The sequence below is a fragment of the Triturus cristatus genome, chromosome 1_2 (assembly GCF_964204655.1).
Source record: "Triturus cristatus chromosome 1_2, aTriCri1.1, whole genome shotgun sequence".
NCBI lineage: Eukaryota > Metazoa > Chordata > Amphibia > Caudata > Salamandridae > Triturus > Triturus cristatus.
In genome coordinates this window covers 985,834,302-985,856,062 of record NC_140580.1, presented here as the reverse complement: position 1 = coordinate 985,856,062, position 21,761 = coordinate 985,834,302, and the positions used below count along the sequence as shown (strand labels likewise).

Genomic DNA, 21,761 nt, shown 5'->3' with positions numbered 1-21,761 from the left:
GTCCTTGGCTTACTGTGTGGTTTAGAGTCAGGTCTGGGCCTTAGAAAAAGAACAATTGGAAATAATCTTCTAATGTAGTCTCTCTCACTCACACAATCTTTCTTTCTCTGTTTCTTTCTTTCTCTCTATCCCTCTTTACCCTTCTCTTATACTTTCTCTCGTTCACACCCTTTGTCGCCCATTTCTCTTGCTCTTTCCCTCGTTATCTCTCTCTCATTCACACTACCAATCTGGCTTTTCTCTGTCCCCTATCTCTCCGCCTCCTCTCTTTTTTCCCCACTGCTTCTGTTTTCCTATCATCTTATCTCGCCTCTCTATCTCTTCCAGTTCACTCTCTCTTTTTAACACTCCCTGCTAATGCCTCTCTCTCTTTCTCACTTTCTCACTTTCCCAACACCTCCTCTCATCCTTCTTTCCTGTTGCTGATCGCCCAGTCCCCGCTAGGGAGCATCAATAGACCAGGCGCTGCATCAGGCAAGATAAGACTAGCCCGAGTTATAATTACTCTCTTCTTAGGTCAAAGCCTTGCTTAGGACTTCTTGGGGAACTTCTGAAAGCTTCCCTGAGAATGCATTCCGCCCATGGCTTACCATTGGCTTAGTAGTTTGTAACTCACATTTGCTTGTTTTCTATTTGCTGGCTTTACTTGTTTTCGGTTGTTCAGCATGTCTGTCACTCTCCCGTGGAACAACACCTGTTTACTGTATACTTCCACAAGAAGTGCCCGCTTTCTGTAAACAGGCCTGTCAATTTTGTTACTCAAAGCCACTTTACTCCACACCACTCTACCATACTCCACTCTACACCCCTCCACTCTTCTCCACTTAACACCTCTTTACTTCAATCTACGCCACTGTATTTCACTCTAGGTCGCTATAAGCCACTCCACTCCACTTTATGCCACACTACTTTATTCCACTCTGATATGATACTCTACGCCACTTCACTCTACTCAACTCTATGCCACTCCACGACCTCCACTCTACAACACTCTATGATGCTCCACTTTTCTCAACTCTACACCACTGTATTTCACTCTAGCTCGCTACAAGCCACTCTACTCCACTCTATGCTACTCCACGTTATGACACACTACTTTATTCCACTCTATGACACTCTGCACACTTCACTCTACGGCACTCTACTCCACTCCATGCCACTCCACTCTACAACACACTATTCCGCTCCAACGTACTAAACTCCACACTACTTTACTCCTCTCAACGTTACTCTGTGCCACAACATTCTACGTCACTCCACTCTACACCACTCTATCACACTCCAGTCTACAACACCCTATGCCACTCTGACACTCCGCTGTATGACACTCAATGGCACTCCACTCTATGCCACTCTAAGACACTTTACTTAATGCCACTCAACTCTTCGACACTCTACTCTTGACAGTCTACTCTACAATACTCTATGCCACTCTACTGCAATCCACGCCACTTTACTCAACTCCACGCTACACTACTCCACTCTATAATACTTTACTCCATTCTATACTACACCACTTCACTCTACCTCACTCCACTCTATAGGTCTTGCATAACTGAAAACTAGAGCTATTGGTGTTGCATTATTATTTGCAATGCCAAAAGCTCAAACTTTCACTAATGTGAGACCTATTGCATTACAAATGCTTGTTTATTTTTTTTATTTATTCAACCTAAATTTCTTTGATCAATTTTTTTCCACTCATTATTCCATTTTTACTTCGCCTGAACTGGTGTTATGAATTCAGTTTATTCCTCACGCTTATTACATCTCATGTCCACGTCCAAGGTTTGTACCTCTGACTCTTCACTTAGTTTCTCAATCTTTCTTAGTCTTTTAGCAAAATGTTTGGACAATAGTTTTCATCTTAGTATATTTTTCTCATTTATTCAGTAGCGGCTATCAGGAAACGAAAGCAGAGGGGTGGGGAAAGGAGGGGGCATCACGTGGGGGGGCATTACATTTAAAAAAGAAAAATACTTACATCCTTGCTGAGTCCGCAGGCACCTCTCCTCCGTCGTGTCGGCTCTCCGGAACCAGGAAGCTCCCAGGCTCCCTCCCCTGACCAATCACAATGCAGCGTCGTGATTGGTCTGAGTGCCATAGTTAGGAGCTCAGATAGGACCTTGGAGGGTTTGCTTGTTCCTCACCAGGCTGTGTAATGCAGCCTGGTGAGGAACAAGCAAAATGCGCATGACTGCTTGGAGCGGCCCGAGAGGGCCGTCCAAGCAGTCATGAGCACTTTGGAGTGTGCAGCAACCAGTCCTCCTCCCGGACGTCACAGGAGCACAGCCCCGCCCAACCTGGCCAAAACAAATAACAGAAATAACTTCTGTTATTATGATTTTTATGTTTTTTAAACTGCTGCATGAGCAGTGAGGCGACGCTCCTTAGCGTAGGAGCCGCCACTGCATCTATTGCTTTGGTCTAGTCAACATCTAATTTTGAGTTTGCATGGATTTGATTGAGCCTAGCCATCATGTCCTGAAAGACCAGTAATTTGGTTGTAATTGGATACTTAATTTTGTGGCATTTTGAATTTATCAGTATTACGAATGTTCTCAGCCAGGGTGTTTTGCTTATTCTCTTCTTCATGTTCCTGTACTTTACCCTTCTTGAGCTCTTTAGAGGGTTTTCTTGGACACATTCTCCTTTGCTCCAGCAATTATTTTAATCTTCTTAGTCAATCTTTCATTTGAGTTAACGTTAAAAATATATTTGTGCAGGCCAGTTTACATCATTTCGAGGCGATTCTCCTCTCTGAATCACACCTAAAGTTCTGGTTTATTTCCAGATTATGAGTGCATGTTATTTATTCTTCATCCAGGGGCCTCCAGTTAATCCCATCCAATTATTTTATTATCAAATCGGTCAAATCTTCAATGGAAGAATGTTTTCTGTTATTTCCTTCCTTTACTTAAAAAAAAGCAACACATTTTTACTTTAATTTCCCTCCTACATCTTACATTAATTTTTACAAATATATATGTAATTCCCAATAGGAGTGTCTGGTCTACTTGAGCATCTTCCAAGTCCCCAAGTACTTCTGAGGGTGTCTGTGATGAAATATTCTTGATGAAGCAGTTAGAGACCCCCTTCATTCTTTCTTCCTAGTAGAATTAATCCGCCGCCTTTGCCTTTTGACCACCACCCCAACATAGCGCACTTTTTACGCATCTCAAAGTCCAGTTCAGATCTTGGTTTAGGAAGAATGCTTATATTGCATGGTTCCTGATATCTGGTGGTTTATTACTTTCCTCTGAAATTGTGTGCCTTGGTATCGCAAATTTATTTTGATCAAACTAGTTTAGAAAGGCAGACATTAGGCTGGTTGAATCAGATAGTGTTTGGGGCACTAACCCTGTTTAAGACCCAAAAATGTCCTCTTTTTGTTTACTTGTGCGATCTAATTTTATTATAACTGCATTACAATCCCTATAACTTCCGAGTTTTTAAATGTGTTGTAGCCAAAATGCTTATGTGGATCAAGTTTGCCTGCTGCAATGAGTTAATCGTCGAAGCAAGGAAGTTATTTCTCCATCTCCTTCCCCTTCTCGTATGTCTCCAGAGAAGACACCTTCGCTGAAGCTGACTCCGGCGTGGTCCCCGGCACCGATCCGGATCAGGAGGAAGAGCTTTCTCCAGTGCCAGCTGAACCTGCGGCGCCAGTGGAGGACACTTCGGCTCCGGTTCCTGAAACTCTTCGACCGGATCCAGGGTCAAACCTATACCCGCATTTCCCGACTCCGAGTGCGGATCCAACGCATTTCCTCAATGCGGTGTATGGGGTTTTTCAAAGGGCTGCCTTCTCATCCGGCGCACCATCTGGTCCCGTGGGTCCAATGGCATACACTTTGGGAGTGCCGCAGCATTATGCTCAAGCTCTTTTTATGCCCTTCTTGCCGATGGCTCCTTCATGGCAGTTCTCGGCGCCGTCTGGAGATCCATCCCGACTTCGTCTGGATCGTTTGCCTGCTTCGGAGCCTCCCTCGACGCTGTTGGCGACTCCATCTGCTTCACGCCTGGCTCCGCCTACTCCGGCGCCGTCGACTCCACGTTCGGTTCCGCCGACTCCGGGTCCTCTGATCCATTCTGGAAGAGAGGCCCAGAGGATTTTGGAGGAGGAGCGATATAGGGAGGAAGTGGAGGAAGGTGAGGTTGGTGGATCGTCTGATGAGTTTGAAGGCATTCAGACTGCTAGTGGTCTTGATACTACTCCGGAATGGGAGCATTCTTCTGCTAGGTCTTCACCACCACAAGAGTTGGCCCCTTATCATTCGGTCATCAAAAAGGCTGCAGAGTTGCTGGACTTACAGTTGCCCTCTGCAGAATATAGACCAAACCTTTTGACTGAAGTCCTACATTCACCATCGTCGATTGTAGAGCCCTTATTGCCTTTTAATGAGGCGATTTTAGAGCCGGTGATGGACGTTTGTCGCAAGCCTCTTTCTTCGCCTGCAGTATCCAGGCAAGTGGCAAGGAGATACAGGGTGGCTCCGGGGGATCCAAGCTTCCTTTCTTCTCACCCTTCTCCAGAGAGCCTTGTGGTGCAGGCTTCATGCTCGAAGCAATCGTCAGGCGCCTTCCCTCAATCACCAGCGGATAGGGATTCTAAGAAGACCGATCAAACAGCCAAAAAGGTCTTTCCGTCTGGAAGCATGGCTCTTAAATCGACCAATGCCACTTGCTTATTGGGGCGCTATGTTCATGCACTGATGGACTCGATTAAGCTATTAGCCCCTAAGCTGCCGGAAGAAGAGAAAGCCTCTTTTATGGAGGTTGTAACGGACACTCAAGCTGCCGCAAGGCAGGTTATTCAGTCGGGTCTAGACACGGCTGATTTTGTGGCTAGAATTATGGGGTCTTCGATAGCCACTAGGAGGCAAGCTTGGCTTCGTTCTTCCGGCTTCTCTGCGGATGTTCAGGCCACGTTAGTTGACTTGCCTTTTGATGGAGAAAAACTGTTTGGGGAGAAGGCCGATTCCGCCTTGCAAAGGTTTAAAGATAGCAGGGTTACTGCGAAGTCTTTGGGTTTACAGACTCCTGCTAAGGGATTTGGCTTCAGAAAATATAGAGGATTTGGGAGGTCTTCATTTCGTACCTTCCGTCAACCTCAACAACAGCAACAGCAGAATCCCCTCTATAGGTCATATAGGGGAAGGCAAAGGGCCCGGAGAGGTTCTGGCCGCAACCCATCTTCATCTTCTGCCTCCTCTGCACCCAATGAAGCTTCAGGGAAACATCCCTAGATCCCCCATCCTAGATCATGTGAGACCTGTGGGGGGTCGGGTGTCCCACTTACTGCGAGGTTGGAAATCCGTCCCTACGGACATTTGGGTTTTAAACCTCGTGGAGAATGGGTACGCCCTTCCCTTTTGGGGATTTCCTCCCCCTTACCCTCCTTGCCAAGAATTTTGCTCAGAAGACCATCTACTTCTTCTGCAGAAGGAGGTTCTTACATTGCTACAAAAAGGTGCAATAGAGGTGGTTCCAGAGCAAGAAAGGGGTCAGGGATGCTACTCCCGGTATTTCCCAAAAAGGACGGCAGATTGCGTCCAATCCTGGACCTCAGAGTTTTGAATTTTTACCTGAAGCAGGAGAAATTCAAGATGCTGACCCTTGCACAGATTCTTCAAGCGTTGCAGCAAGGAGACTGGATGGTGTCGATCAACTTGCAGGATGCGTATTTTCACATCCCAATCCTGAAGTCGCACAGAAAGTATCTCCGTTTTACGGTTGGGTCGCAACGCTACCAGTTTGTGGTCCTCCCGTTTGGTCTTACTACCGCACCTCGAGTCTTCACAAAGGTGATGGCAGTGGTGGCTGCTCATCTCAGGAGGTCGAGGATTCCGGTTTTCCCCTACCTGGACGACTGGCTTCTAAAAGCAGAGTCCCCAGAGATGGTGCAATATCATCTGCAGGTAACATCTCAGCTGTTATTTGACTTGGGTTTTTCGATCAATGTGCCCAAATCTCACCTGGTGCCCTCTCAACGCAACCTGTTCATAGGGGCGGTACTGGACACTGTGTGTCGAGCATTTCCTCCTCCTCAAAGAATTCTCGACATTCAGGAGATGATCCCTTTATTCCACAATGGAGCGGTTGTTCCAGTTCTGAAGGTCCTTCGCCTGCTCAGTCTGTTCGCCTCCTGCATTCTGTTGGTCAACCATGCACGCTGGCACATGAGGGCACTCCAGTGTTGCCTCCGCAGGCAGTGGTATCAGCACAACGGAGATCTCAGGGAGTCGATCAGGATCTCCAGAGAAGCTGCAGCGGATCTGTCTTGGTGGAGCGTGGAGGGCAATCTGTCTCAAGGAAAGCCCTTCCATCTACCTCCATCGGTGGCCACAGTGATAACGGATGCCTCCACCCTGGGGTGGGATACTCATCTGGGGGATCTGGAGATCAAGGGTCTTTGGTCTCCAGAGGAAAGGTTGCTTCCCATCAACCTTCTGGAATTATGGGAGATATGTTTGGCACTCAAGGTCTTCCTCCCTTCCCTTTGCGGTCAGTCGGTTCAAGTCCTGACGGACAACACTACCGCGATGTGGTATGTCAACAAGCAGGGAGGAGTAGGGTTGTATCGTCTCTGCAGGGAAGCGTTACGGCTCTGGTCCTGGGCTCAGGATCATCGGATTGGCTTGATGGCGAATCATCTGGCCGGGGTGCTGAACGTACGTGCGGACAGTCTGTCAGCAGTTCTCCGTCGACCACGAGTGGAGGCTTCATCCGGAGGTGGTTCGTCACGTCTTTCGGACGTGGGGGTCTCCTTAGATAGACCTATTTGCCACCCGCGAGAACACGCATTGCAGTCTCCAGTTTTTTACGTTGCAGGAGACGTTGGGGGACGCGTTTCAGTTGAGTTGGAGGTCACATCTCCTTTACGCGTTTCCTCCCATACCCATGATTCCTCGGGTTCTGAGGAAAATTCGCCAAGACCGGCCCAAGTTATTTTGGTTGCTCCGGATTGGCCGAGAAGGGTGTAGTACACAGATCTACCTCACCTTTCATCGCACCCTCCGCTCCGTCTCCCTCTCAGGGCAGACCTCCTCTCGCAATCGGCGGGGCAGGCTCTTCACCCTCCCACCTCCAGAACCTTCATGCCTGGAGATTGAACGGAGCAACCTGAGTTCCTTCTCTCTCCCACCTGATGTGGTGGATGTTATTTTATCGGCCAGGCGACACTCCACCAAGTCCATTTACTCATATAGGTGGTCTAAGTTTGTTAAATGGTGTGGAGAGAGATACATTGACCTTTTAAAAGCCCATCTTTCTAATGTGCTTCAGTTTGCTCTTTCCTTGGCTCAGCAGGGCTGTGCTGTGGCCACGGTCAAGGGCTATCGATCGGCCTTATCGGCTTTTCTATGTCTTCCAGATCGTCCGTCTTTATTTAAATCTCCTATTGTACTAAGATTTATCAAAGGCCTTGCAAACAGGTTTCCACCTACACCTTTTGTAATGCCACAGTGGGACCATAATCTTGTCTTAACTTTTTTGATGGGATCCGCTTTTGAGCCCCTTCACAGCTGTCCTTTGAGGCTGTTATCCTTTAAGACGGTCTTTCTTGTAGCCATAACCTCGGCAAGGAGGGTGAGTGAGCTTCAAGCTCCTAGTTCAAAACCCCCGTTTTTAACCTTACATGCTGAAAGGTTGGTTCTTAGGACCAGGGATGCTTTCCTACCTAAGGTAGTTACTCCCTTTCATCTGGAGCAGTCTGTTACTCTCCCTGTGTTTTATCCACCTCCTCATCCTTCCAAGGAGGAGGAAAGACTTCACCGACTGGACCCAAAAAGAGCTGTGAGCTTTTACTTGGACAGAACGAAGGACTTTCATTTGGACGATCAGCTCTTCGCGGGCTATGTTGGACAATCTAAAGGCAAAGCTGTGCACAAGCGCACTCTCTCCAGATGGATCATCCTGGCCATCAAGATCTGCTACGCCCTTGCTGGTAAGCTTCCTCCGGAGGGTATTAGAGCTCATTCAACTAGAGCTAAATCTTCTACTTCTGCTTTGGCCAGGGGTGTTCCTATGGCAGACATTTGTAAAGCTGCGACTTGGGCCTCCCTCCATACTTTCGCAAAGCATTATTGCTTAGACTCTGAGATGAGGAGGGAGGGCCACTTTGCGCGCTCGGTCTTGCAAGACTTTTTGGTATAGGAAGGTGGGCACCCTCCTCTGGGAGTGGGACTTCTGTGGGAATCTATTCACAAGGTGAGGAATCCACTGGCAGATGTATCCATTAGAAGAACAAGTTACTTACCTTCGGTAACGCTTTTTCTGGTGGATACAGTATCTGCCTGTGGATTCCTCACTGGCCCACCCGCCTCCCCGTTGTCCACCTTTGTATACCTTAAAGGATGTCTTGTTTGGCATGTGTTTTATATTGTCTTCTTTCTATCTGGTACACTTTTAGGAAATGATTTTGTTCCTTAGCTTTCCTTTTTAGGTCTCGCCTGACCCAGCGCATGCGCTGGTCTGGCGAGACTTATTGAGAGGGCTCCAAAAAGTGCTACCAGGCCAGCCTAGAGCTACAGCGCATGTGTGCGGGCACGCGCGCCGCGATTTATCGCAAGTACTTTCACTTTAATGGCCGCTTTGATGTTTGATCACGATCACTTTTACTTCCGCGGCCTCACGGCCGCTTTGCTTAGCCAATAGGTCTCGCTTTTGGGACCTTATAAGTATTTAGTTATGCAACTGTTGCATGGCTAAACACTTATAAGGTCCCTAAGGCGAGACCTATTGGCTATGCCAATGCTTGTTGTATATGTACTATGTATATTTGTTAGAATGTTGTATACTGTGTATACTTTGAATCTGTTGTCGGTCCACCTGTTCGCCTCGGAGGCACAGAAAAAATCAGTGGAACTGACATCACGCTGACGTGCTCTCTTATGGCTCCGGTGACGTCATACGGAGTCGCGAGCGGAGCCGATGTATTATGACGTCCACGCCGGCGTGGAGAGCTGGGTAAAAAAGTTCAGTGGAATGCTGGCGCAGGGGATAATTCACAAGGTGAGGAATCCACAGGCAGATACTGTATCCACCAGAAAAAGCGTTACCGAAGGTAAGTAACTTGTTCAAATATTGTATAGTGGCACATTCTTGAAAAGGTTTGGCTTATATGCATAATTTATGAATATCTGGAGCATTTTTCATTCACACAGTGATTCACAGTCTGTTATTGCTTCCGCTTCAGTCTGAATTCGTTAAAAGAAAATGGAGCGAACATGTCCGAAAACAGGAAGAGAGGAATGGGGAAGACTGAAACCTCAGTTATTCATGTATAGTCTTGGAAAATAAAAACATTCTATCACTTATTTGCTCTGTACTTACCTGTCTGTTATCAGTTTTTCATGTCTCCAATGATACTGGGAAGAAAAGGCCTGCTGTTCCCCTACAAATGCAGTGTAACTTCAGGTGGCCTCCATCGTGTACTCCCACCCTGCAGTCAAAGAGAATCAAAATAGTTCATGGTGCAACCTTCCCTGAAAGTAAATGGGCAGTGAATATAGCACCTGGGTGTCCTCTGGCCTGGGGAAGTGTATATATTTAAAGGTGTTTGATGTAGGCAAAGCCCCAGCTGTACTTTGTTTTAGGAGAATCCTTCACCTTAAACCGACTGAGCTTTTGTATATGCCCCTCATTTAGCTTTTCTCAGCCTTTAAAAGCCTAATCTCATACCAGATTTGATCGTACCTGGTAAACCCCCAATATTTTTACAGCCCACACCTTAAGACTTTTTTATCACCACTTTGCTCGGTACCAACGTTAGTACCTGTCCTTCTAAGACCTGTTTCTCAAAATGGGTCTTAAACCCGTGGAATGTGACAAGAGAATATAATTCACTAATTAAGTACTGATTATTTCCCAACTTTTAAATTTTTTCAGACCTGTTTACAGACCCACTTAGTATTTGTTCATAATTACCTTACCGCATCTCCAAAATCCAGTTTTACCCCGATATCAGCAGGCTGCTTAAACTTCCTACATGTCTAATGGATATCACGAAGCATCCTAATACATTTATTTCATAGGCATTGACACTCCCACCCCCTAAACCCCCAACCTCCATGGAACAAAACTTTTGAAAACTTTCAGGCAAATAATAGTCTTTCTATGATGGTCTAGGGATGAATGTATGAAAAAGGCTCTAACAAAAGTGTAATCTAAAATCTAATGTTGTCCATCACAGCCCTTTTAGCCACTTTTTCCTGCTGGAAAGTATATGCATTCTACCTAGGGGTCACTTAGTTAATGTCAGTTGGAATACTGCAAGTGTTTGCAAATTAAAAACTCAATAGTCGTTTCCTACTCGTAAAACATTCTACATCAACATAGAGTCGGATCAACAACCAATAAACAGTCTACTCGATCTCCCAAAGGAGACATCTTTTCTCGTTCAAAAATACAAGCATTTAAGATGTCATTGACCGTTTGGTGATCAGAGTGTTTCCATCAAGTATACAATCAGCTCTGTTTCCTATGATTTGTATTAATATCCATTTACAGTCTGGCTCCTCACCTCTACTTTGTCTCCTTTTACTCTGCTCACCTTCTCGGGTCCTCTAACGTTTTTCTTTCTCTTATTGCTATCCTGATTGTTCGTTCCTTCACAGTTCTATATTTCTGCTCCTACAGACTATACTCCATATAACTCTGAACCATTATTCTCTCTGACATACCTGACATTTCAAACTTCAATACTTGCCTTAACCGTTCATCTAGACTTAAGATGATCCCTCTCCCCCATCACAAATGGTATGTTCCTAAATTAAAGCCATTTTGTTGTAATTTACCATTGTTTCTGATAAATAGTCTAGCAGTTTGTGACAACACTGCAGCAATAAAATAAACAAGAATCGCACATTAAAAGGAAAGTGTTGCTGCTACATCACTGCTTGCTTAGAATTCTAAAAAGCGTTCCTGAAATTAATGTTTTTAAATAACTCAAAAGCAGCTTTTTGGGAGTGACAAGCACATAGTGTTAAAAAAAAAATCAGATTGGCATGTGTAGGAAATGTAAGGTCTGCATTACTTTGTTTAGTAAAGCTGGTATCACCTCTACATGCATACAATATTTTTAGAGCTTATTGGCTACAGTTAAGCAGTTTGTTTCTTGTCTGAACAACTTTTTCCTGTTCAATTATTATTGTTGGTGTATGTAGAGACTGAGGTGCTTTTCGCTCTATCTTGCGCTTAGATGAGACTGTCTGCTGAGGAGCTTTGGAAAAGATATTGCTCTTGTTCAGGACTAGTGTTTTTGGTTACATCGGTTGGAGATGGAGCCCACCAGGACTTGCCTTAGCATCTGCAGTAATTTAGCTGAGTTTTAGTTTCAGCTCTGCAGTAAGCCATGTGGCGTGCCGCAGACCATACAGAAGTCAAGGAGGTTGGTAAAACAAACTTTCAAGACAATTAGCAATGTTTTTTCCACTGCAACATCTCGATCTCTGTTTAGCTCATTTACCTATAGTACCATCGTATCCTCTTTGAGATTGGTTCTATAGGTATCAGAATTGCTAACACCCAAGTGTAGGCACTATACACAGTATATGCAGTTATTGGAACGTCTAAGTTACCGAAGGATCCAGTTAAGTTTGTAGATGGTCTTTGGAACAATGAGTTACTCCGCGTGAAACAATTCAATGTTAGAAAGCTACAGTGGCACAAGAAACATTTTTATGCTGTTTTGTCACTGAATTTAATCTCTTTGTGTTTTAAGTATTTTTGTACCTGATCCACTTCAAGCACAATAAGCCTTAGGCAGCTGCCTTACTGAAGCAGAACATTATTATTGTTGAAAATGGTTTACGGAAATGTATAACTTCTAGATAGTCTGTAGGACTATCTAGAAATTATAAACTCTGCGTATGAGGGAATTACACAGTGTGAAAGGATAGAGGCAACCAGAGCTTGAGGGTGAAGAGAGCGGATGTGAACCACATCAGTAGAAAAGACAATGATAGCTCTTTACTTTGAAAGCCAATGCCACAGGATGTACACAAGTTACAAGAATGATTAGAGTACAGTCAGGCTCTGTGGTTTCATGGTCTACAGTCATCTTTCATTTTCTCAAATCTGTTTATTACGTCTCCAAAATGTTACAAGGGGGTTGCAAAACATGTTAGTAAGTTAACAGAGGTATTCACGGGTGTGTGTACGGTTGCTCAGAATCACATCCACGAATATAAACATGCCATAATAGCAGCATTACAAAAGTGACACTTCCATAGCTGCCCGTGCACTGTGCAAAGACAAAATATTCCCAAATCAAACAGAAGTGGAAAAAAGAGAGCTTTTGCTATTTTGAGTATCTGTACAAAGTCGGGAAGGGAGAAGGAAAGGAACCTTCCTATCCATCTCTCCCACACCAAAACTGGAGGGGAGGGAGACAGGAGAAGGAGAGGCCCTGGGTGTGCTAAGGGGATGGGGGGAGGAAGGGATGGATCCTCTGATAATATCACACCATACATTAACTTTGCAATTAAAGCACATGCCCTCCAGCCATGATAAGGTAGCTTAATTGTTCTGTTCTATTTCTTTCTAGAATGTGCTAGTTTCTGTTTTTCAGCCACTGCCAAGTACTATGGGGATCTGCAAGTTTGATGCAAAAGAGATAGGAAGTCAAATGAGGCAAAGGCTATAATGGTTTCTGGCCATGATAGTCAGACTCCTTGCCTGTCTGATTTATTTGGGTTCTCACTGTTGATTCAAGAAGTTTGTGATTAAAAACAAACTCTGTTGAAATGTGCAACCAGTTCAAACATTACTCAGATTGAGTGATTGCTCGATTGTGTTCAACAGACCATTTAGGCTGGCCTTAACCCTAAACACTGACATTTTTAATTGTTCCTTAACATTCCATTTAGATTTAAAATTGAAATGTTTCATTTTTGAGGTGTCAGATTATGTAAAGCCTTTAATTTCTGCTTTATATTGAAACATGGTGACAAGAAGTATGCATAAAAATAGGCACATCACCCTAGTCTCTGTTTCCCGTGCAGGTGGAGAATGAGAAGTCCTTGGAGCATGAGAGTAAACGTGTAGATGAACACTTAAGCAAATTACTAGGTTTTATTCTTCAGTTGAAGAAGGCAAATCCAGATCCTGGGCAGCAGCTGGAAGCTTTGTCTCTTCAGGACACACAACCCTTGCCACTTTTGTCCTCTGAATCAGAGGCTGCCAAGCTGAACGAGGTGAATCAGAGATATGAATCTCTAGAACATAAGACTATCACCTATGAGAAAATAGTCAGTGTGTTGAATCGTGAGGTGGAGAGGGTGCAAGTGACTCTGGAGGCGTACAGCCGGCAGCATCGACTGGATCAAGAGAAAATTGAATCCCTCAGTACCAAGGTTAGTGTAAATCTGCTTTTCAGAGATGTTTTACCTGCTTGGTATGGTGGTGGGGTTCACTTACAATAAAATGTAAATGTAGTTGAACAGATATAGGCTCCACTCTACCATGAGAAGACCTGTCACCTGGTCTGCGGTCTGTATTTACACCTGCTGGTCGTATAATTCATTTAATGAGTTTGATCAGAAAATAGAACATTTACTTACTGAACAAAAAGTCATCCTCTGTCTTTAAGCCACTCATTTCCTGAGAATACAATTATTTCCCCCAAGAACATTTCCTGAAAATACATACAAGGGGACAAGAAAAGCAGGTGTTCTGAGCAACCCTCCAATCAGGGAAAGAATGTAAATGTCTCTTGATTTGTTTTTTTTTGTTCTACCTACTGTTTGTGACAACCTAAATTGTGAGGTTTCAAATTCCAACAAAATGAACCCTTTAAACAAAAAAGTTGGCTTCCTGAGAAATCATATTTCTTATTGCAAAACTTGTGAAACTACTCCTTACTGCTCCTTAAGCAGTGCTGTGTTTTTCATGTCCATATTCAAAATGTTCTTGCTTAATGCCAGATTCTTCTTGGTAACTGGATCTACGGAATGGGAGACCGAGATCTTAAGTTGTTTTACCTCAGGTTTGACAGTTTGTAAAGTCCTGTTTTTATTTGCTTTCTGGAACTTGGTATACTTGACCACTTTTACATTGAGGACTAAAATATTACCAGTACGCAAAGCAAAAGCTATGTTGGAGCAGGAACCCAGTGGCGTCCAATCCTTAAGGGCGGAGGGCCCTGCCTCCCCCACCTTTTTCCAAACACGAGGAGTGTCTGTCAGGCTTAGCACAGGGCAGCCTGACAGTCACTGCTCATGGTTTAGGTTGGCAGCCAGGGGCTGTACTTGCGCTATAAAATTCAGGCGCCTGGCTGCCTGAGCGGACCTTTGCCAGGCTGAAGATGTCACAGCCCTGTAGACGTGACCTCCTCAGCACGGAAAAGTGCTTAATATTCCTCCCTATTATGATGGGCGGTGGCACCACTGGTAGCCTTGGACCTGGATGCCTCAGTTTTAAGACTGAAATGCTCTAAGCAGAGTGTCCATCTGTGTATTAGCCTGCTGCCTACACCCTGATCTGCATCAGCTGATCCATGCAGACCAAAATGGATTCATCCCACAGCTAGACATGTCTTTAAATATTAGATGTCTTTTTGTACAATGGATGAGACCCTGAGGGAGGGCTTCTCAGAAGCTGTGGTGCTCTCTGTGGGCCTCCGTAAGGTTTTCAACACTATTCAGTGGTGTTATATTCATGCAGTAATGACTGTATGAACCTGGAACCGTGGCTGGACAAATGGATAGCACTCCTGTATGCTGGGGCGCATGCTGGAGTCCAGGTAGGACACAATATATTAGATGCCTTTGAGATACAAACTTGAACCGGCAAGAATGCCCATTCACCTCCTGACTATTTGCTTTGGACATCAAAACCTTTTTCAAATGTCATCAGAATTGAGGCCGGGGAATGTGATATCTGCTGCATGACAGAGAGCACAACATCTCCCTTTATGCGGATGATATGCTTTTATTCTTTAGAGATGCATGCATAGGGTGAATTGGAGCATCTACATATTACAGCTGTTGGCTGAAGTGACTGCTTTGTACACGAACTGGAAGAAGCCGTGCGTATTCCTGGTCTTCGGTGCCTGCAAACAATATCACTAGTAGTTCGAACACAGGATATCAAATGGAAGTCCCGTGTGTTCCAATACTTGGGAGTCAAAATCTACCACCATGACCAAGATACCAGGGAGGGTAATTTTGGCGTTGAGCTACTTAAAGAGCAAAGGTGAATTTTGGCGCACACTGAAGCTCCTTATCATGGCACTGATAGCGCTCACAAAGATGATTGTGCTGCCATGAGTACCCTTCTATCTGCAAATCAACTGTTTAGATCCCCCAAGTATGGTTCCGGTCTTTGTGCATGATCTAATATGGGATGGAGAAAGACGTGGGGTTTCTTTAAAAATTATGCGACGTACGACCAGGTCATGGTGGTCTGGGAACCCCAGATTTTGATTTATAGCATACCGTAGCTCAGCTACAATGATTGGCTTGCTGTGAAACGGGGTCACCAAATGGAAGTCATGGAAAGCTATGGCCTGCAGCAGTGAGAAGGGTCTCTAGTGGCTCTCATTTTGGGAGATAGTCCTTCTTTGGAACCCACGCATAATCTATTTGCCATGGATTTGGGTTTCTGGTGGCTTCAAAAGAACACACCTTTCCTGTTATATGCGCCGGTAGTACCATTGGTTGTCCTCCCTACCCCAAGACGCGGTTTCTTAACGGTAGGCAAGCTGTGAGAATGGATGCACAGGGTACGCTGAAAACCCTTGAGGCACTCACTATGGAGGGGTCTTCCAGAGTCACAATTCCTTGTGCAGTGACATGCGCTCTGCAGGTATTGTGGGAATCTGGCCACAAGGAATCACCTACACACAAAGTATTGCAAGTCCTTTTTACATTTCAAGATGGTCGCAAATTAGTCTCCTGGCTTTACAGATCAGCCTTGCATGTGACCAAAGCAGACTTAACACATCTCCGACGAAAATGGGAAGATGTAATCGGTGAGAGGTGCGGGACAAAAATTGGGCTAGAATTTTGGAACATACACACAGTCTCCTGAAACTCTAGATTTCGCTACACACAATTACTTGCATTTGTCTTATTTCACAACACACACACGAAACAGAAGATTAGACATGCCCAAGTTGTAATGTATTTGATGCTGTTTTTTTTACACCTGACTTGGGCATACCCCATCCCACAAATGGTGAGAGTGGCAATTACGTTCCTAAATCTAGCCCTGGCCTTTGTTAGGAGGGCAATATCAATACACTGGAGATCACCTGGGGGGAGGAGGTAGGGCTCATTGTAGGTGGAACGGGGAGGTTGAACGCTGGGCACTGGCAGAAGAGTGAGCTCTCAGAGACGAGGAATGAAGGAACCTGCATGCCTGCCCAGTAGCAGAAGATTGGGCAGCTGTCCTGGCGACCGTTGTGTGAATAGAAGATGGCAAACTCATAACCCCATAATATCTGGTCTTGATAGCACTAGAGCCCTGAACCGCCCTTGATTGTGGGGCAGTGGAAGCAAGAGAGAAGCTTTGAAACTGGAGGAGTCTCTGAAAGTTGAAGCTTGAGTAAATGCCTGGTAAATATTTGAGTATTGTTTGTATAATGTACCATGTCGGTCTTGTATTCCATTGTTGGAGCAAAACGGACACACACAAGTCACTGTCCCCAAGGATCTCCAATGCACTGAAAGGTATCAACTGCTGGTAATCTAATATGTTATTTGATCCATAATGACATGTCTGTATATTGTACTAACTGCAATGCTAATTCAGAATCATAAAGAATAAGATGTGTGTATTGCTATGTCTGAAAGTTTTGAAAACTAAGAAGAAAATATTTTAAAAAAATATATTGTCTTAAATTATACACTGTGTGGATGAAAAAATCCCCTTCTCTCTTCATGATCAAGTCTGTCTTTAAACACAAAAACCTTTGCATAACTGTCACTTGATAGTGTCTGCCATGCCACTTTGACTGCGACTAAACATGATCGGCGCTCAAAAATCAGTTAGAAAATAGACATTAGTGAAATTCCACTTAGATCCTACAATGGACATAGGTTAAACTCAATATGCTAACCCTGACAACATTGCAACTAGTGAGCAACCTGCGGTGGAGCAAGCTGAAATGAAATTGAGCCTATTATTGCTCTGCAGACTCGATCCTTTCTTGAACTCAACATGGAAGTATTCTGGGTATCTGTAACCAGCCTGTCCCATTGGTTCAATTCAAAGCATCTCAAACCGAGTACCTTTTGGGTATCTATAAGCACAGCTAACTCAAAGTTTTCATAATCCAGCCTGAAAATAGCCCTATGTATTATGGATAGCCATTATTAACCCAAATGCAGTCTCCAAGTCAATCCAAAGGCACTTTAATAATCCACTCTGGCTATCCATAATCCAGCCATTGTGCTGCCTTCAAACCAATCACTGCATCCCATGTAAGCTTCCTTTGTACACGATTTCCACAATACCCCCTGCCTCGTAGGCACCACTTGGGCACTGCTATTTGCTGTTTTTGCTGGACAGGATACCCTACAGCTTCAGCCCCTGACATGAACCATCACTCAGCCTTTGGCTGCTTCACAACACCTTGATCTAAGAACATACCCCTTTGACTCCTGTGAAGTGGTGTCTGCTCCATCCTGAATTCTTTTGAGTGTGATAGTGCTCCAGTAAAAGACCTCCCTTCATTGAAAAGTTTCTGCAGCAGATCAGTTTGGCTTATAAAATCGTGAAACAAGACACCCCCCAACCCTGGCCTATCCTTGACTGAATGAAACCCTGAGTCACCTGTAAGGCCCTTCCTACCTCACATCCTATCCCACAACTGTAGGCAACTAGGAAACAAGATAACCCTGTTAAGAGGCCAATTCCCATCAAGGTCGTGCTGCTGCATCTAACTACCTGTGCATATCCGCATGTAGCACCTTACTTCACTACAATGGTCCGAAATCTTCACCTGTTTCCCGCCACCTCCCTTTGCCGTGACCAGAACTCACCATTAGCTGCTGTGCCCTGAGAGTCCTATTCAAAACACGCCATTCATTCATGCTTCATTGTTCATACAGTCCTAGGACCACTTGAATATTACATATTGCTTGTGCTTGCTTCTAGAGAAGACCATTCCAACCCCAACATGTATCTAAACATAAGCTTGCTTCTTGTTCAGCAGCCATGGCTGTATGAATTCTGTGACCCACTCATCCTGAAACCCTTGGGGAACAGTTAGAGGGTTTCAATTCTATGCCGCCCAAATATCTAACCTAGTTGCCCCATATTGGCCTTTCTTGGAAAAATGCTCATCCACTATCTTCCCTCAAAAAAGGTTTTACCATGAAATGTATTGTAATTATTACTCATCCAGGTCCGTCAGCTGGAAAGAAGCATAGGTCTGAAGGATCTGGCCCTGACCGAAATGGAGCAGCGAGTAATTGAAGCAGAAGCCTCGACATATGATGGCATTTTTATCTGGAAGATTACAGAATTTGCAAGGAAGCGACAGGAGGCTATAGCAGGCCGTTCTCCTGCCATGTTTTCTCCAGGTAAGCATTTTTAATTTTGCATAGTTTTCATGGAAATTGTAAGGATTTGCAAAGTTTTGTTTTAAAACAATCTTTTTTTAACCTGTGATATGGCAGTGCTATGTTTATGAAACATTTACTGTCAGACATTTTGAAATGGTGACACAAGCATCCATGCTGGCATGGCTTCAAATATATTGTGAGTGGGAAAACTGTTGAATAATTAACTTTATTTGTGATTTTTGTAGTAAGGTGTGGGATCCGAGTAATGTAGTTAGAGGATTGTCTGACATAAATAGTGTGCCCTAAATATCCATTGCAAATCTATTGCTGTATTTCAGTTAATAGTAGAAAATCTACACCCAATGGGATGATATTTGTGTGAATGATATATAGGACACAATATTTTGGCAGACAATATTTCTTACTACAGTATTCTAACATAACCATGTACCCCTCTATTTTCTTAACAAACCTTAGAAATGAAGTTTAAAATAGGAAGAACCTTAAAAAGGAAAACATGGGTTTTTTCTACTTCTTCAGGTATGCCCTCATTCCCTTGATATTGATTGACTTGCTTCAGAAATAAATCACCCGCCTTCTCAATAACACCAAACCGGTATAGGTAATTTCTCATGTAAGAAGGCACCAGGTGCAGAATGGGACTTCTTCCTCAGTCATTAAACATAAAAACTTGGTCGGTATTAATGGGAATCCCCTTTCAAAGACAGTGATTGATAGATATAAAATCGATGCAAGAATAAGTGCTGGGGAAAAACCAGGAATATACCCCAATCACATCTCCATCAACAGCATATTCCTTGCAGTAGAACTACACAGATACATTTGGATGGGTAGGATGACTTCTGTGAAAGATTGAACAGATTTCTTCCCACTGTATGCCTTTAGCAGCAGCATGTGACAGGTTCTAAAACCCTGAGAGGAAAGACACTTTTACTGAGGCCTGACCCATTCTCTAGTAGAGACTGACTCCTCACCCTTGGAATGAAAACTCCTCAATGTCTACCACTATAGTTTACTTTTAGAAGAAGTGGTTGACTGCTTTCCCAGCCCCCTCAAGAACCTATGCACATGTAGCAGTGAAGAAGCACCTCAAGGTGCAGAGCGTAGCGGCAGTCATGGATGTTGCCAGGAACGATGTGCCTTGTTCCACAGCACCACTGGCAGTGGAGTGATATGATCTACATCTCCTGTTAAAACATTTTTTTTTTTTTAAAACACTGGCATGTACCTCTTCAAATACAGCCATGGAGCATGCCATTTTGTTCAAGCTCTGCAGGGAAAGTCGTCACTGTAGCTGGTGAAAATACAGACTGGGAAAGTCTGTAGATATACTGAACAGACTTCTGATGGATGCATCTTTTTGGAGAGTCCTCACCTCATTTATTCTCCTTCCATGCTTCAGACTTGCCCAGAAACGTTTTCCCCAGCAATGATTATCCAGCACTGCCAGGTACTGCCTTGTAGCTCCAGGTGCAACTCCTCCTCTCAATGTGACATCACTGGGGTGTCAACCAACACACTGGAATCCGTTCCTGTTCTTCTACACCTCACTTACAAATTCCTAAGCTATTCAACAGCAACTAAGTTATATTGTCCTCAAACGACTTCAGACTTCAAGCTTTGCATATAGTGCCCCAGGAAAATATAATGTTCGAGGCATATGAGCTGCAGATTATACACTGTGCATAGATCGCCATCTGGTGTTGGGCCCGGATGTTTGCAGTTTGTTTTTCCTCTTGGAAAGTCTTTGGAAGTCACGAGGTTGGTGACTCCTCCTTTGGTTCGTATTGCGCATGGGCTTCGGCTCCATCCTCAGATTGTTTTTTTCCGCCATCGGGCTCGGATGTAATACTTCGCGCTCCGGTTCCGAACTTTCCAGTTCAACGATCGACGCAAAAATCCTCGCTCATTGAGCCTCTTCAGATAAATAAATCATCTTAATCACCTTCTCTTCGGCACTTCTTCGATTCCGGTCGTCGACGGCGGCCTCCGGTCTCGGCTGATGGAAAGAACTCCCTTCAAGAAGTGCCCTCGATGTGGTTCCAAGTTTCCCCACACCGATCTTCATGAGGTGTGCAACCTCTGCCTCTCCCCAGAACGCGAGGCCCGAGACTGTCCCGCCTGCAAGTCTTTTCGCTCTAAAAAGACTATTCGAGATCGACGGGCTAGACGCAACATGGCGCACTCCTCGACCTCCGCTCCAGTCGACATCTTCGGGGATGACGTCGAAGCTCCGGGACAGCAGAACATCGAACAGGAGGACAACGACCTCGTCAGCGCTTCCGAGGCCGCCGGCGCAGCGGATCGTGAGTACAATACCCCCTCCCACGCCGATACCCAAAAAGGCTTCGGTCACACCTTCGCCTCCGGGCCTATACAAGACCAAGGATACTGCTTCTCACACCCCACCTTCGGGCCCGATAAAGAAGCCTATTAAGCCTTCCGGCAGCTCGGGCTCGAGCCAGCCGACCACCGGTACCGAAAAACCCCCTTCGGCACCGAAGAAAAAATCTGCCTCCACCTCCACACCGAACCCGGCACCAAAGCCTTCGGTGTCGAAACCTGCTCTTCTGGCGCCGACCAAACATCACAAGGCCCTCGGCACAGACACTCCCGTGCCGAAGCCTTCTTCGGCACCGACCAAAACATCGGAGGTCCCAAAGAAGCACGGCTTAGACAAGCCTAGAAAACCGTCGGCCCCGAAAACTTCGGCGCCGACCGAACAACCAGTGTCGCAAGAACTTTTCACGCCGGATCCTCTGCAAAAGACACTCACCAAGGATCCAAAAACTGGACACTTGACATTGTCTTAAAAAAAGAGACACTTGGACAAACCAGCTCCACCTCCACCTCGGAAAGACATTGCTACCTCTCCTTTCAGGGTGCCTTCCCCACCTCCTCCACCCTCCCCACCTCCACCCCCTCCACCTCATCGTTCCCCCACCTTGTCTCCTGTCCCAGACGATTTGGGAGACCCTTATTATGATCCAGCAGATGTGCCACAAGACCCCACCCCTACAGGATCTCCAGACCCATGGGACGACTATAACAATCCGGACATCCCAGATGTCCCACAGGATGACCTTTACCCATCTAGGCCATCCCCACCTGAAGATTCCTTAGGCTTTCACCACTTGTTACAAAGGGCGGCACACTACCACGGGGTGGAGTTACATACTGACCCAGTGGAGGTAGATTTTCTCCTAGACAACTTTGACGATGCAC

At 45.1% G+C, this 21,761-nt stretch overlaps 1 protein-coding gene across 5 annotated transcripts in view; it reads left to right on the top strand.

Moving 5' to 3' along the window:
• The window catches only part of TRAF2 (TNF receptor associated factor 2), a 407,403-nt gene that overhangs the window by 346,669 nt on the left and 38,973 nt on the right, over nt 1–21,761 (top strand). For all 5 annotated transcript variants that reach the window (XM_085610939.1, XM_085610956.1, XM_085610929.1 and 2 more), the window contains 2 exons: nt 13,008–13,358; nt 18,356–18,533. In XM_085610939.1, coding sequence (XP_085467065.1) covers nt 13,008–13,358; nt 18,356–18,533 — 529 coding nt within the window. The remainder of the gene's footprint in view (nt 1–13,007; nt 13,359–18,355; nt 18,534–21,761) is intronic.